The sequence below is a fragment of the Varanus komodoensis genome, unplaced genomic scaffold (assembly GCF_004798865.1).
Source record: "Varanus komodoensis strain SLA01 unplaced genomic scaffold, ASM479886v1 scaffold24, whole genome shotgun sequence".
Classification (NCBI taxonomy): domain Eukaryota; kingdom Metazoa; phylum Chordata; class Lepidosauria; order Squamata; family Varanidae; genus Varanus; species Varanus komodoensis.
The window spans coordinates 11748899-11763213 of NW_025335641.1; the positions used below are offsets into that span (position 1 = coordinate 11748899).

General features: G+C 42.7%; 1 protein-coding gene across 4 annotated transcripts in view; it reads right to left on the minus strand.

Annotated features, from left to right (window-relative positions):
• Nucleotides 1-4373, minus strand: part of FNBP1L (formin binding protein 1 like) — a 78402-nt gene extending 74029 nt beyond the window's left edge. For 3 of the 4 annotated variants that reach the window (XM_044432200.1, XM_044432199.1, XM_044432203.1), the window contains exon 1: nt 4085-4373. In XM_044432200.1, coding sequence (XP_044288135.1) covers nt 4085-4108 — 24 coding nt within the window. In that variant the 5' untranslated portion in view covers nt 4109-4373. The remainder of the gene's footprint in view (nt 1-4084) is intronic. The other variant, XM_044432201.1, reaches the window with a different exon arrangement.
• Nucleotides 4374-14315: the final 9942 nt, after the last annotated feature.

The window sequence follows — 14315 nt, forward strand, 5'->3', positions numbered from 1 at the left end:
AAATTGCAAATGTCATATTAACTTTACTATCTATACCACCCAATACTAATTTTGTAGCAATACTGTATGCAAAATATTGACACAAAAATGACACCTCTCTCAGAAGTACTTAACATCTAAGACAATCATAGGACATGATAGAGTTTTTAAAGGAATATATTAGCATCTCATCTACATATTCAAGAGAGTCTGGCAGTCCAAGACAGTTGCCAAATTCAGCAAGAGGAACACAAATGTTAGTTGGGCATTTTATTTAATTTGTTTATTGTGCAGTACAAAAAGAAAATTCATAACACACAATTACAAAGGAACAATCTGAAACATTAAAAATGTTGGATAAAATGTCGAAAGACCTCTAGAGCTAATTATATGTTATATATTAGCATATAACAAAACATGGTTCAGAAATAATTATGCCTAGATGTCAACAAAAGTACCCCAAAATTCCATATATTTGTAAATTGTGCCCAAAGGCCACCCATTCAAACTTTCATTAAATCTTCCATTCAGTGGGTTATTGCAGGTGGCTATTTATCCTTCCAATCTTGTAATATCAGTCTTTTAGCTGTCATAGGTTTTAGCTGCAGAAAATCCATTTATGTTGACATTGCATTAAATTCCAAAAGATGGGGAGGTAATTCCAACACACACACACACACACACACACACACATCATTGAATATAAGAAGTTTTCATCACAAGATTTATCCAAATTATTACCTCCACCCAAAAGGAAGCTATCATTGGGCATTGCCAAAATATGTGAGGAGAACCATTAGCAGCACTGAATTTCCAACAATTGACCGATTTAATTATGTCTTAATTAAGAGATTTTATGAGATCTAGTATACTTGAAACATTAGTATACGCTAATTTGTGCAGAATCAGGAGTAGCCTAAGCTCCATGACCTCCTGCAAAACAGATAATAATGAATCACTCCAGTGATTAGACAAGATGGGGTGTTTCAGTTCATTATTCTATTCTTGGTTAAGACGAAGTATATCATATTTATTCACTGATAATATATATATACATAAATTTCAGGCTAATATAACTGTTCAATCCTGGAAGCTCTGAAGCTATAAATGCAGTGGGACCAAACCTGGATTCTAACAAATATTTTATTTGCATATATTGCCATGCAGCTGGAGCTGACAACTCGTATCAGGCACACAAAGTAGAAAATGGCAGAAAATTATATCAAGACCAACAAGCTTATCTGAAGTAAAAATCAGCCTGTTCATCCAACTCTGCCAAACAAATGCTTTGACAATTTTTAATTTTATATACCACTTTAATGAGAAGCCAAAGCCACTTGGAAAGAGGATCCAGAACAAAACTAACCATAAAGAGGAATCTAATCTAAGAGTAAAAGACCACATTTAGTGCATATCAATAGATAATCATAAGGAATATTTGTGTCATTTTAGAATGTGAACATGTTTGGTAACAGTGTGCATACTCACTTAATATGCTAGTAACCAGGGGAGGGTATAAATTTATGGCTACTAATTTAAACTATTAGAATCCAAGAGATTCCAATTACAATAGAACTGTAAATAGAATCCAATTCAGCACAGCGCACATTAAGAAGCTCATTTTTAATCAAGTATTGATATTCTGTTCTTCAAAAAGATTTTTTACACATTGGCTTTAAAACCAGGAAAAACAAAATGTCAATATTCAGACATAATGCTAAACCCTAATGTTTTGTTCTCTGTACAAGCTTAGGTGAGCCTCAGGCTCACATGCTCACCTGCCTCTCCCCTCCTCCCAAGTAGCCATGATAAGATCAAAAATGTATGCTTCCATTTTGATCACCCAGTTTAATGTGCTGTCTGACCCCTAAATAATTATGTTTATTATGCTTAATGAAAGCCATTTTCACAAGGTATGGGTTGTGGTTTTTCCCCACCCAATACAGTTGAAGTTAACTAAAGCTAGTCCAGGTCTGGGCAACTAAACCTGCAGTTTATCTAGAATGAAGGCAAATGCTTTATAATTCTCTCTGGCCCAGACTTAAGGAGTAAGGGAGGAAATGCATAAGCCTGAGGTTCACCTAGGCTTATTCTCAGACATTCAAACCAGCCCAATAATTATTATTATTGTAGTTTTCTTAAGGAAAAAAACCTGAAAAGTTATGAGAAACTACATATTTAAAAGGGCAAGATGACACAAAGCTTACAGTTTTACAATGTCTGCTCTGAGTAATACCTACTATAAAGTACTGTGCTGAAGTCAGGTTCAAGTAAAAGTGCTTTAACTGAATGAACACAAATGCATTAACCTTTACTGAAGCAGCCTATATACATCTAAAATATATATTTTATCCCAACATAATAGAATTCATAATAATCTTAAAATCCACAAGTTTTGATATTATGAGGTTTGTTCCCATAACATGAATACATACAAATATGTTATTTTGGTATTGCATTAAAAACTTCTTAAAAACTGTGAATACACATTATCAATATACTAGTGATTGTATATCGATAAAGCTTATTTGTATGCCACAATGTGTAATGCTTGTTTGAATGTCACAATACCAAAACCAAATTTCTCTGTGGTCTTTTGAATCAGTACCAAAGCTGCAGTTAAGCAAGGACTATACCTAAGCAGAGGCACTAGATGACTGGACATACTGGTTTGTCATATGCATAACACAACCTTCTAACAGTTCGCCATTACCTTTGCTCAGCAAACACTATCTGATACCAACACTACTATGTGAACAGCCAGTTCACAACTGTGACTTAGGTTTATTATTTACCCCGGTATCTCTTGCTACCGTCCATCCATTTATTTAACCATTACAGAGAATCTTCATCTTAGGAACAATGTCACGTTACTGCAGGCTCCACGGAGCTCCGTGTACTTTGGTTTCCTTGTCACTGTTGCCATCAATAAGATCTAGCAACCCATTTCAAGAGAGCAAACTGTGTCCATAGACAGTAAGATGAACTATTTGCTTGCGTCTCACCTACCCGAAAAGAACTGAACAGAATAACTGTGGCACCAAGAATACACATTTCCTAGTGACTTGGTTAGACAATTCGTCTGCCTAACCTATAGCAATTGAGGCTGCAATCAACAATTTCTCTCGCTCCAGCTAAAATTCAAATAAAGGCTTGACTGCATGTTAGCTAACAGTCTTCACCGTGTATTTGCAGACTGCAACCCCCTAAACAAATACCCCACTTCGACTGCCTAAGGACACCTCCGTCCTTCGTTATTGGAAGCCATTCCCGAATAGCCCAGCATTGTCTGAAGCTTGCGGAGCACGATCCAAGGCACTGCTGACTCACACACCAAAGGGAACTCGGCAAACCTGAAAGACCTTTTCACCTTTATTTTCTTCCCTAGGAGGAAACACACGCAAACTGCGCACATAGTCGCCAGCTTATCTCACCATAAATATGTCACTACTGCCCCCGTGTCCGGGCACCTTTTCTTTGTTTAAGAAAGAAAGAGCCCTTCATGACAAGGAAAACCCGGCCGACCCCCCCCCCCCGCCCAGAGGAGGGGCAACGCAGATGCCGTGGCCTCGCCTGCTCTATTGCTTTCCAGAAAGCCGACGGGTCCTGAAATACGGAATATCCTTTCTGTACCAAAGGAAACCGTGATGGAGTAGATTACGGAGCAAGCATGATCCGGCTACCCCCCCCCCATCGAGTGGCCCTGGCCAGATCCTATAGCCGCTTTTACATACATAAGCTCTCTCTCGCTCACTCTCACACACACACACACAGAGCATTTCCCCTTGTGTGGGGCCCCGCCCCCTCCTCTCCTCTCCATGGGAAGCATCGAGACCACAGTTCCCCCGCAACCAACCCAAGGCGCCCCATTTTTCGCTCAGGCGCGTCCAACACTTCTCTCAACAAAGCCCTCCGAACGCGCGTCCCTCTCCGCCTTCGCCACGGCACGGCGTATTCCAAGGGGCACTGAGGGGCGAAGGCTCGCGGCTCCCCATGGGGAAGCCGGCCTACGAAGCCAGCCCCTTCCCTCCCTCTCCCCGCCGATGGAAGGTGGCTGGGTGGGAATGAATCCCAGACACAATGAGCAGCGAACGCGGGCGCTCACCCACAGCTCCGTGCCCCAGCTCATGGCGACTCCGCTGGCAGCGCAGGCTCCGCCGCCGGCGCTCCTTTGTAGCTCCCCTTGTCGCTTCTCCCGCGGCTCGGGGTGCGCCCGGCGACGGCGGCGACGGCAGGCAGCAGCGCACGGAGGCGCTTGGCGGCCCCTCAGCAGCGCACCCGGGCCGGTGAAGGAGTCCCCGCTCCTGGCGCCTGCGAGGCGGTGGCGACGGCGGCGGCAGCAGCAACCGAAGCCCCAGCTCCGCCTCGCTTGAGGATGGGAATTGAGGAAAGTGGAGGAGGAGGAGGGCGGCCGCGGTGGAGGCTGGGAGAGGGGCGGGCTCGGCCCCTGCAGCCTCTCCCTAGGGAGGCCCCGGGACGAGACCTGGACCAGCTGTCTCCTTCCGAGCGGGTTAGTCGCTGGCAGGTTTCCCGCCGCACAGAGTGCGCGAGGCTGGCTTACCTTTCGCGGCTGGTTCTGCGCACAAGTTGCGGAATGGGGAGGTTAGGACCTTGAGGGAGCAAGTGTAGACTTCCTGGGTCGCCGCAGGTGAGGCGGCAACTTTTTTTTTGGCTAGCCTATTTTAACCAATCCCCCCCCCCCCCGTGGTAAGTAAACACCTAGCATATCGGAGCGCGCGCTTCTAACCCAGAGAACGGAGGAAGGATTCAAAGAAGTGGATCATGCACCGACCTTCTTAAGTAATAAAGTCCTTTCTACCACCTCAGTTCGACTAGCTCTTTTAATCATGCATTGCATTTATACCCCGTCTTTCGTGTAAGGAACCCAAGGCATCTTCCAAGAGTCTCCTCCTTTTCATATTACCCTCATAACAACCACCCTGTGAGGTAGCTTAGGCTGAAAGGCAGCGACTGGCCCAAAGCCACCCAGTGAGCTTAACAGCTGTGTTGGGACTGGAAACCGAGTCCCGTTTTTCTTTCAAAGAACAGGTGAGAGAATATCTCAAGGTAGAGACAGGCATTTCATTTTCTTAGGTATATTTCAAAACAGGAAATAGAGATTCAGGCATTTCGAGATGTACTGTGTTCTTTTTGGATAGGAGGTTCTCCCCACCCCACAAAGAAAAATAACTGCATATGCTCTGGATTGCTACAGTTTGGTTTCTCTCTGTGTACATGCATGTGTTTAAGTTGCCAAGTCTCAAGCCTGAGAGGGAATGAGACTTGAAGTAATTTTCTCTGGTTGCTGGAGCAAATAAAAAAATGAAACAGTTGGCCACTAATTGGTCTTTAGGTGTGGAAAACCGATCCTCTCCTCTGGGAACCGCCACAGTCTGTCTAAAATGCCATCAGATAAGCAAGTCCATGGCCAAAGTGATCTAAGTTACAGTCCAATGCATGTTTTGACAGGAAAAAGTACTTCCACTCTGAGCAGTCCCACCCTGGTTGGATGGGAAATAGTGGAAGTTGTAGGACTTTTTTTCCATCTAAATGTGCCCTTATAGCAACATAGGAAGTTGCTTTATACAGAAGCAAACCATAAGTCTATAGTATTATCAACACTAACAGGCAGAGAGCTTTCAGAAAGGAGTCTTTTCTTAGTCCTTTCTGGAGATGTCAGGGATCGAACAAAGTACCTTTGGCATACAAAAACTTAATCATGGATGAAGTCTTGCATTGGGAAAGCCTCATCACATACCTTTTACACCAAGGGCAAGCAATTTATCGCCTTCTAGAGACAGTTGGACTCCTATTCCCATCAACATTAGCCAGCATAGCCAATGGTGAGGGATGATTGGAGCTGCAATCCAACAATATCCAGAGGGTGCAGATTAGACACCCATGTTTCACTTGCTGTATTCATGCAGTATACCATTGTTAATACTGTAGTAAGGACTATTCAGGTGAAAGTGATAAATCATTTTTTCACTGCTCAAAATTCCATTATCAAAGTAGACATGGGGTTATTCATGCTCTTTTGCTCATTTTACATCCATTTGGGATCACAGTTCTTATTTTCAAGATATTTAAACATGGAGTTGAAATGAAACTCCATGAAGGAGGAAGCACTTAATGTGCATCAGTTCCTACACAAAGAACACCATCTTAACCACACCAAATGCAACCCTTCTTTCTTTTTGTCCAATGGAGCCACTCATATGGACAACTTTAACAATGACTTCATGCAGCTACATTTCAGATGATCACCAAGATCACTGATTGAATGTATGGACCTGAATAAAGGTAGAAATAGTGTATTAGAAACTCCAGTGTAACTTTAGACATCAAAAATTCTATCCCACAGCAACCTAACTTGAGGGGTTCTCACACTGATATAGTGATATGTACATTCAGAAAACAGCAAGGTGCCATTCATAGGAAAAGGGACGGTTAGTGGTTATGGCTCCTTCTAGGACAAATCCAAGATTGGAGAGAAACTACGTAGTTGGTAAGTCATTAGTGCCATACCTCAAAACTGCAAAAATACAACATTCCAGGAATTGTATTCCTTGAATCATGAGAAGCACATCTTTGAATACAGTTCACTTTTTATTTTAGTATAATGTAGTACATTACTATTATTACTACTACTATTTGAAATTGCACTTGGGCAACAGCTGCTGTCTTGGGAAAATGGTCATTCAGTAAATATAGAAAATGCTTAATGTGAGCTCTATGCTTCCTAGTACCATGAGTTTAGCTTTTCATGTTAAGTATTGATTCCAAAAGTTGGCCACCAAAAAGGCTACTGCAGCAGTGAACCATTGCAGATACCACAGCTACACCAGGGTTTTAATGCCAACATCAGTATCTAAACAAAGAATTGCACAATAAAATCTACAAGTCATTTGAAACAATATTGAATCGAGTATTTTGGTGCCAACCATTAGGACTTCATAGGTTAGAAACACTCCACCTGCCCCACTTCCAACATAGGTCATCATATGGGGTGACCAAAGATGTTTTTGTGCCAAAACCTGGCCTGAACCTCGACTCAAAGGATTTAGATAATCTGTTCCATCCAAGATCACCTGGAGCTGGTTAGCTACCACCCAATCAAGGACCTTGCCCAGACCTAAAATTACTGAGATTGTGTCTTCAGAGAGTGACCTCACAATAATCTGTGTCAGGTGGCATGGGACCACTCCCTTTTGTAAAGAGACCTTAATCATCTCTCTGGCTCGTTCTCCATTAGCTTTTACTAGCCAAGAAACTAGTACAGATATGGTTGCATGAACCTTTCCAAGCACCTTGTCAACATCCCCAAGGCAACATCAGGTGCTTTTTCTGATTCAACTGCTATAATATTGAAGTCAAAGTCCTGGCAATTCTGGAAGTGCCTAGCAAATATATTCCAGTTGGCCTCAGATGGGTCTAAGATGTCTTTGGGACAAACATGTAATGGGTCCCACATGGCCCTAATAAGCTCTGCTTGGTGGCAAAAAGACGACAGAATAGAAGCATTGAGATACTGTTTCTTTGCCCCAGATATATCTAGACACATACCAGGATTCAATTACATCAACTAGTTTTTCTTCTCCATCTGTATTCAAGCTGCCTTATGTTTTGTTTCACTGGATTCATCTCCAGAATATACCACAGAGCTTGGTAAACATTACTACAGAGATGGTGCTCAGGAATGATTGTGTCAACCAACCAGATCATATCTATATTCCAGAGATTAGCCGTGAATTTGACAAGACCTCCTGTCATATTATCTGGAAAACCCTTAACAGCCCCTTGTCTGGAAATCATTCAGATACCTCAGCCTTTGGAAGCAGACCATTCAATAGGTCCCCCACCTCTGCAAAAGGGAAAAGCCATTGGAAGGCTAAATCATAGCAGTCTGGGGTCTGACCATGACAAAGGGACTGATCTACAGATGCCACCTTTACAGATATCACTACTTCCATGCCAAGCTGAAAAAGCAACCATAAATCTAGAGGGTGGATGCATTGCATTGAGACAATTTCATGGTTGCAATGGAGTCCATTAAATCTGCCCCAGATAAGGTGCCCTAAGCATGGATGTTAACATCCACCAGGACTAGCAGCTTGGAGAATTTCAACATAACTAAGACAGCCTCTGCCAGGTAGAGAGACTGTTGGATCACAGGGTGGATAAAACACCAGCAGAATCACCAACCTGTGTCAGCATCCAGGGCGTGGACGGCTGGGTATCAGGTCAGGGCACCAGGACCCAGACAACCAGCAGGATATACAGGCCCATTCCAAATCGTAGTCAGACAGTCCAGAAGTCAAGGCAGGTAACAGAAGTGTGAGGTAAGTCAATTCAAATAGAGCAGAGCAGTCAAGGCCAGTCAGGAGTTGAAAGCCAGAGAGAGAAGCCAAGTAGAAGCAGATACCTGGGAGTGGAGTGGAAGCTGGTGCAGCTGAAGCCAGGCATGGTCCAGATGTGGAGGGAGGACCAAGGCAACGGGCAGAGTTTTCAGAAGCAGGTTCCAGAAGGCACAGGGAGCTCCAACAACATCAAGACCCTTTGGTTACTCAGGCAGCGTCTGAAGGCAAGAGCTGTTTCTTAGGTAGCTCTTTCCTCAGGGCTCCCAGGTGGTGCCTGTAGCATCCCAGGTGGCTGTGATTGACTGTGGGGCCAGTCCTGTAACCACCAGGGCTGCTATTCTGGTCTCTGGCCAGAAGAGGGAGCCCTGGCGCTGCCTCAGAACCTCACAACCTGTCTCACTGGCCCAGCACAAGATGCAAATACCCTAGATTAAGAGTCAGACAGACAGGGAGCCAGGAGAGAGAGAATTCTTATAGACCACAGCAACCCTCCCAGCTGGTCCTCCCGTCTCCCTTGATGCTGTGCCAAGTACCCAGTTGGGCAGAGGTGGGAGAGGCTAACTCCCCCCTTTTCACCCACCCATATTTCAGTTAAATATACTAGATTGGCCCTCTTCCTCTATTAAATCTTGGATGACAGAAGTCTTATTCTGAACTGAGCTGAAATGTAAAAGCAGCACTCAGAGGTGCTTAAGAGAGCTGGAACTTTGCACAGTTAAGTACCTGGGCTGCACCCTTTACCCCAGTGCCATATTTCCCTCTACCCATCACTACACTAATCCCCCCACACCCAGGGTGCCCCCCTCTTGGTCCCATTGCCTCCCTCTGCAGCACATACTCAGCCCCTGTAAAGGAAGAGAAAGCATCGTTTCCTGGGACTGTTAAAAAGTTAGACAGGCAACCAGATTGGCTTGGATGTCAGAGAGGTGGTCCTTTCCCTTGGATCTGCCCCTTGAAACAGCAGCCCCCTGTGGCATCATCCCTTTTAGGGTTGTCACTGCCACGACCTTGTTTTTTTGGGACCTGGGAAGTGGCTTTACTGGATTAGATAAGATTACACTGAGGAGCTCTTTTATGGATCAAACAGCACTTTGTGTAGCATAAGGAAGCAAACAGAAATACCACCCTCCTCAAGATGGACCTGTTTGATTCTTCTTGAAGTTGCATATTTGGATCATATAGGCAAGGCTGGTCCAAGACATTTTGCTGTCTGAGACAAAGGACCTTCCTAATTTCTTGTACAGAAGCCAACCAAACTGGTAGTTGGCTCTTCCTTCAACACTGGCAGCGGGATCAAGTCATGCCTGAGTGCAACATGAACAGGACAAAGTGCTAAAGAGGGAATACAGCTGAATGCTGCCTTATCCAATCCCTACCTCCAGCGTCCACTGCCTGAGGCAGCAGCTTTACTCAGCCTAATGGTACTGAGTGTATTGTCTGGTGTACCTAGTGAAATTAACAGCGGAAAAGTTCAGTGTATACGCTTCTACTCGAATTTCTGTTCTTTAGTTTCTCTCCCTCTCTCACCCACACACTCATTTTCTGAATACAGTTGATAACATCCAAAGAAATATGCCATTATTTATGTCTCTACCCATTCTTGTATAGCTTGTGGGAATAAAGAAATCTTCAGCATTTCCATAATGCAATATTTAATCCAAATTGATCTGTGGCAGTGTTACCCAATGTAAATGCCACATGCTGACATGTGTCATGGTTTCCCAGTGTAAGCAAAACATTTATGTATTCAAATATATTCATATACTTATCGAAGCACATTCTGTAACTTCATATTAGTGTATTCTCAAGGTCTGGTGCATGTACTACACAGACAGAACGTGTGCATGGTGCCACCTCTGCCCCTTCAAAATCTCCCTCAAAGGGAATCTTCTCTTTGTGGCCTTTGGCTTAATCCACATTCCCATTTGGCTTGATCCACATATAAATATGCACAACTACACATTTATATATGTGCAGCTGTGTTTGCCTACATGCATCCTGCCTCTACTATTCTCTTTCCTTCTCTTTCTTTGCCTTTTTATTGTAAGAACTGTGTGGGAAAGAATCAATCTACTTTTGCTTATGTATGATGTCATGTACATGCTTGTATAAGTAAATTGTAACCATAATACAAAGTAGAACAAATCATATTTCTAAAGAAGATAACATATGGGAAGAAATAAAAAATTCTAATAGCACGAAATTATGTCCTCTGTGCATTTTTCTCCTGTAAAAAATTGCTGCATGGAGACTAGATCAAATCTCATAAACTAAGGAATGTGAAACCAGGACATTGCTAACTTGGGAGGGAGACCTTTTAGAAAAACAACACAGTGTGCACACTAATTAAAGGAAATATTTGTTGGGATGGGAAACTTAATTCCCTAAATGTCTGTTGTGTAGGTACATGCATCTGACAGGTTTACTTGCAACCTATAATGGAAGAAGATAAATGGATTTTTAAAAAATAAAAAATGAATGGGATGCAGGACCAAAATAATAGATCTGTGGAGACTCACTGTGGTATAATCTACATGCCCTTTTTAATGAGTGTTCTAGAAATCCTAAAACTCTCTCTCTCTCTCTCTCTCTGCTCTTCAAAGCAATTTTGAAGAAGATATTCTTTGTTCAAATACCCTCTCTTGCTACTAGACAAGAGGCAACACTATTGTTTCCCACTTCTATGCTGCTCTGGCTTATTGGAGGTGATAATTGTACTCAGTGTTAATTTCTTCCAAGTCTGCCACCTTCCCCATCTCTTCTTTCACCTTTTTGCTTGAACAGTTTTCTTTTGGAACTGAACGAATTGGCTGTTCTAACCTCTCACAAAGTTGGAAGGTTCTGGCACTTTGGATGTTGGCAGATTTTCAGAGCTTAGTTATCACCAGGATACACACTGATTATTCCTTTTGTGAAGCGGACAATTTTTGGCAACCTTAGGTTTACAATGGAACATTGCTCACAGTTCATGTGCGAGGGGCTCAGGTTGTTTTCTGTACAAGCAGAGAAAAGGAAGTTGTGCAAGAGCACTGCTAGCCCATCTCTTCTTCACACTAATTGGGAAAACAGAGGAAATCACACTTCTCTTCCTTCTCCTTTACAAGGAAGGTAACACATGATCAAAGTGGCTTACAGTGGTAAGGGATCATGTTATCTAGCCTGGGTGCCTCATCTTCCCATAAAAACTGGCTGATGACTCATAATACAAGCATCTTACATTCCTCATGATACAAATTCAGGATGCTTCCTGCTGATAAGACATACTGTTCCAAGATCAAAGAAATTGGAAGTACCTTGTTTATTGCCCTGGATACTATTGTCATTAGTGAAACAGAAGAGCGCATGTGTGAGGACTCTTAGGCCATTCTGGGTGAATAGTCCACACCTTTGTTTTGATGGGCTAATTCAAGCCAATGCTGCAGAAACATTGATGGTTTAAATGTGCATGGTTGCTTCTTCCTTTTCTTATATAATCAGTTTCACCCAAGATTTTCAAGATACCCACAGCTGGATATCGAATATTCTCTTTGAAACACATGATCATGTTTTAAACTGTTACTTTAAGATCAGTTTCAAATGTGGAATGTGGCACCAGCTGTCATGCTTAATAATTGCTGGGTTTCATGTAGGCATACGGATGAGGAGTTCAAGGCCAAGATGTCAATTGGGACATTGGATTAGCATAATCAGCACACATTTTGTGCCTATGATTTGCTTATAGCTTTGTGTCATAAAGCAGGGATTTGCATGGTGTACAGAAAGAAGAAATGAACCTACTGTGATGATGGAAATCCCCAGTTGCTGAGCCAAAGTTCAGGAAAAAGCATTAATGAGAAGCATGCAAATACAGATCAGTAAGTGACTAGATCTTTGTGGCTTCACTGGATAGGGTCTTCTAGTGTAAGTCATGCTTTTTAAAATTTTTGCAGTGCTATGCAGAAAACATGGTAAGATTTACTAAGCATATATCTGATTCTTCACTAATACAAAAATACAATTCTACAATGAACATTTATCTAAAATATGTAGGGCAGGGTCCAAAAAGGTCTATGGACACATGTAAAGGTTTTTTCTGCATCTATAGGTAAAAACAGATAATGTTCTCTTTTAGTGACAACCACTTAACAATGCTATTTAGGAGTAGCTATGACAAATGAATTGATTTCTGCTCTGTATTGCTGCACAGTATGTTCATCATTTTGGTACCTTTTTTAAGCTGGTAATTGCACTAGAAACATTCAGGCATTGTGAAATCTGGTGGATAATAGGTGTGACAATCCTATAATTTCCTGAGAATGCAGCCCAAGATGCAGCCCACCAATTGGAATGCCAGCAACGACACCAGCATGGCTCCAGGCCACAGCTAGGCAAGGAGCTCATGACAATCTGTGCGTGGTTCCATCACAACATACACAGTGACACCAAAGCACCTTCAGAGGCTCACTCCACAGGGCGTGGGGCTGGGAAGCAGAAGATGGTAGGACATGCTTTTGCATGCTTGAGAAGCTATATATAATACGGATGTTAATGTGTGTGTTTAAAATTTTGACTCCGCAGCTGGGGATTTCCATCATCGTAGTAATTTCTTCTCTCTGCATCCCATGCAAACACACACGGAGACACTAAAGCCATGGCAAAGGCAGAGAGAGACCCCACATGTTTTGAACCCTGACTGAAAATACCTTATAGGAGCTCTCTATTCTTTCAGCAACAGCAGCAGACAGCAGTCCGATGCATCATGGAGCACTGCCTTCATCATCACCCCTAGTCACAAGAGCCAGTCATAGATGCCAGGATCACAAAACATGCAGGAAGAACCCTGGTCTGGAGAACCGGCTGATGCAGTAAATGCAGGAGGCCTCCAGTTCAGAGCCAGGGGGATAACCCCAAAGAAAATATGCTTCTAACTCTACAGCACTTGCTGAAGGCTCATGCACCTCACCTGTGCACTCTTAAAAGGATTGTCCAAGGGCCCTGAATGAGCAGAGAAAGGTGAAGCCACGCAGCTCTGAGTCCATCCAGCTGCCTTATGCCTATTACAGCCTCAATTAGGGACCGACCAAAGTCAGAAAATCCTAGAAAAGGGGAAAGAGATCTGAAAGGGAAGGGTAGAAATTGCAAAGCTGGGGTTGGTTGGCCTATTATCCTCTGGATTTCACTCTTTGAGCATGTTTCTTGCACAATTTTTCAACTCAGTAAACATATAAGAACACTGAGAAATGCACATTGGGGGTGGGGGGCAGGAAGCACATTGAAATTAGATTTGCTTTGTGGGGCTTTCCCCCATGCATCTCAGCTCAGTGGACATAGAATACAGCAGTTGTCTCTGATCCCATTGTAAGCTATAAGATTACTGAAATGAACGCACGTAAGATTTTACACTTTAGATAATCATGTACATAATCTGAAAAATATTATGATTTTGTGGTTAATAATCGAAACTTTCTAAAGGAAACTTTAGGGAAATTTTCCTTAAGATAGAACACAGTTCCACAGCATTTTTGCAGAGACAACAAATTATTGTTATACCTGACAGCCATCTAGTGGCACAACATTGGAGTGAGATTTTTTTTTTCCTTAACACATTAAACGCCCTTTCTTATCCTTCCCCCTCCCTCTCCCCCATCTTTCCCCAACCTCATGAATATCTAACAGCAAAGAAAATTAGATTTTAAACCAACCAAATTATTTTAATTCCTCTCTTCTCTCCCGTAAGTAGAGAGCAATTTGAATGGTGTTAATGGTTATACATTGTGTAATTGTACTGATGAAAGTGAGGCTGCCACACTTTGGGCACATCAAGAGAAAGCAAGACTCACAGGAGAAGGCAGTAATGCTGGAGGGAGTCAAAGAAAGTCTTCTTGCAGAAGATGACAATGAAGCCAAAGAGGGAGACCAGCTATGAGATGGACCAGTTCCATAAAGGAAACCACAGCCTTGAGTTTACAAGAACTGTCAAAGACAGAACATTTCAGA